This window comes from Penaeus monodon, chromosome 29 (genome assembly GCF_015228065.2).
Source record: "Penaeus monodon isolate SGIC_2016 chromosome 29, NSTDA_Pmon_1, whole genome shotgun sequence".
Lineage (NCBI taxonomy): Eukaryota > Metazoa > Arthropoda > Malacostraca > Decapoda > Penaeidae > Penaeus > Penaeus monodon.
The window spans coordinates 1,514,876-1,515,098 of record NC_051414.1 but is presented as its reverse complement, the minus strand read 5'-3'; the positions used below and the strand labels follow the sequence as shown (position 1 = coordinate 1,515,098).

Genomic DNA, 223 nt, shown 5'->3' with positions numbered 1-223 from the left:
GGTACTCACTGAGGTCCTCTGCGTCGCTCTGTGTTGTTGGAGACGTCGACGAGGACCTTGTTCCTCAGGAGCGAGATGGGCAGGTAGTCGTAGTGGTCCCTCCCCACGGCCACCAGCACCACCTTCGCCGCCCTCAGCGCCTCCTCCTGGCTGCTTAGCGTGGCGCCCGTTTGCTTCACGAGGTTCCTGGGAGGGGGGGGGGAGAAGGGTAATGAGGGACTGC

The 223-nt window shown here is 64.1% G+C and overlaps 1 protein-coding gene across 1 annotated transcript in view; it reads right to left on the bottom strand.

Moving 5' to 3' along the window:
• Positions 1-223, bottom strand: part of LOC119591890 (metalloreductase STEAP4-like) — a 46,860-nt gene that overhangs the window by 4,917 nt on the left and 41,720 nt on the right. The window contains exon 4 of the mRNA XM_037940636.1: positions 10-186. Coding sequence (XP_037796564.1) covers positions 10-186 — 177 coding nt within the window. The remainder of the gene's footprint in view (positions 1-9; positions 187-223) is intronic.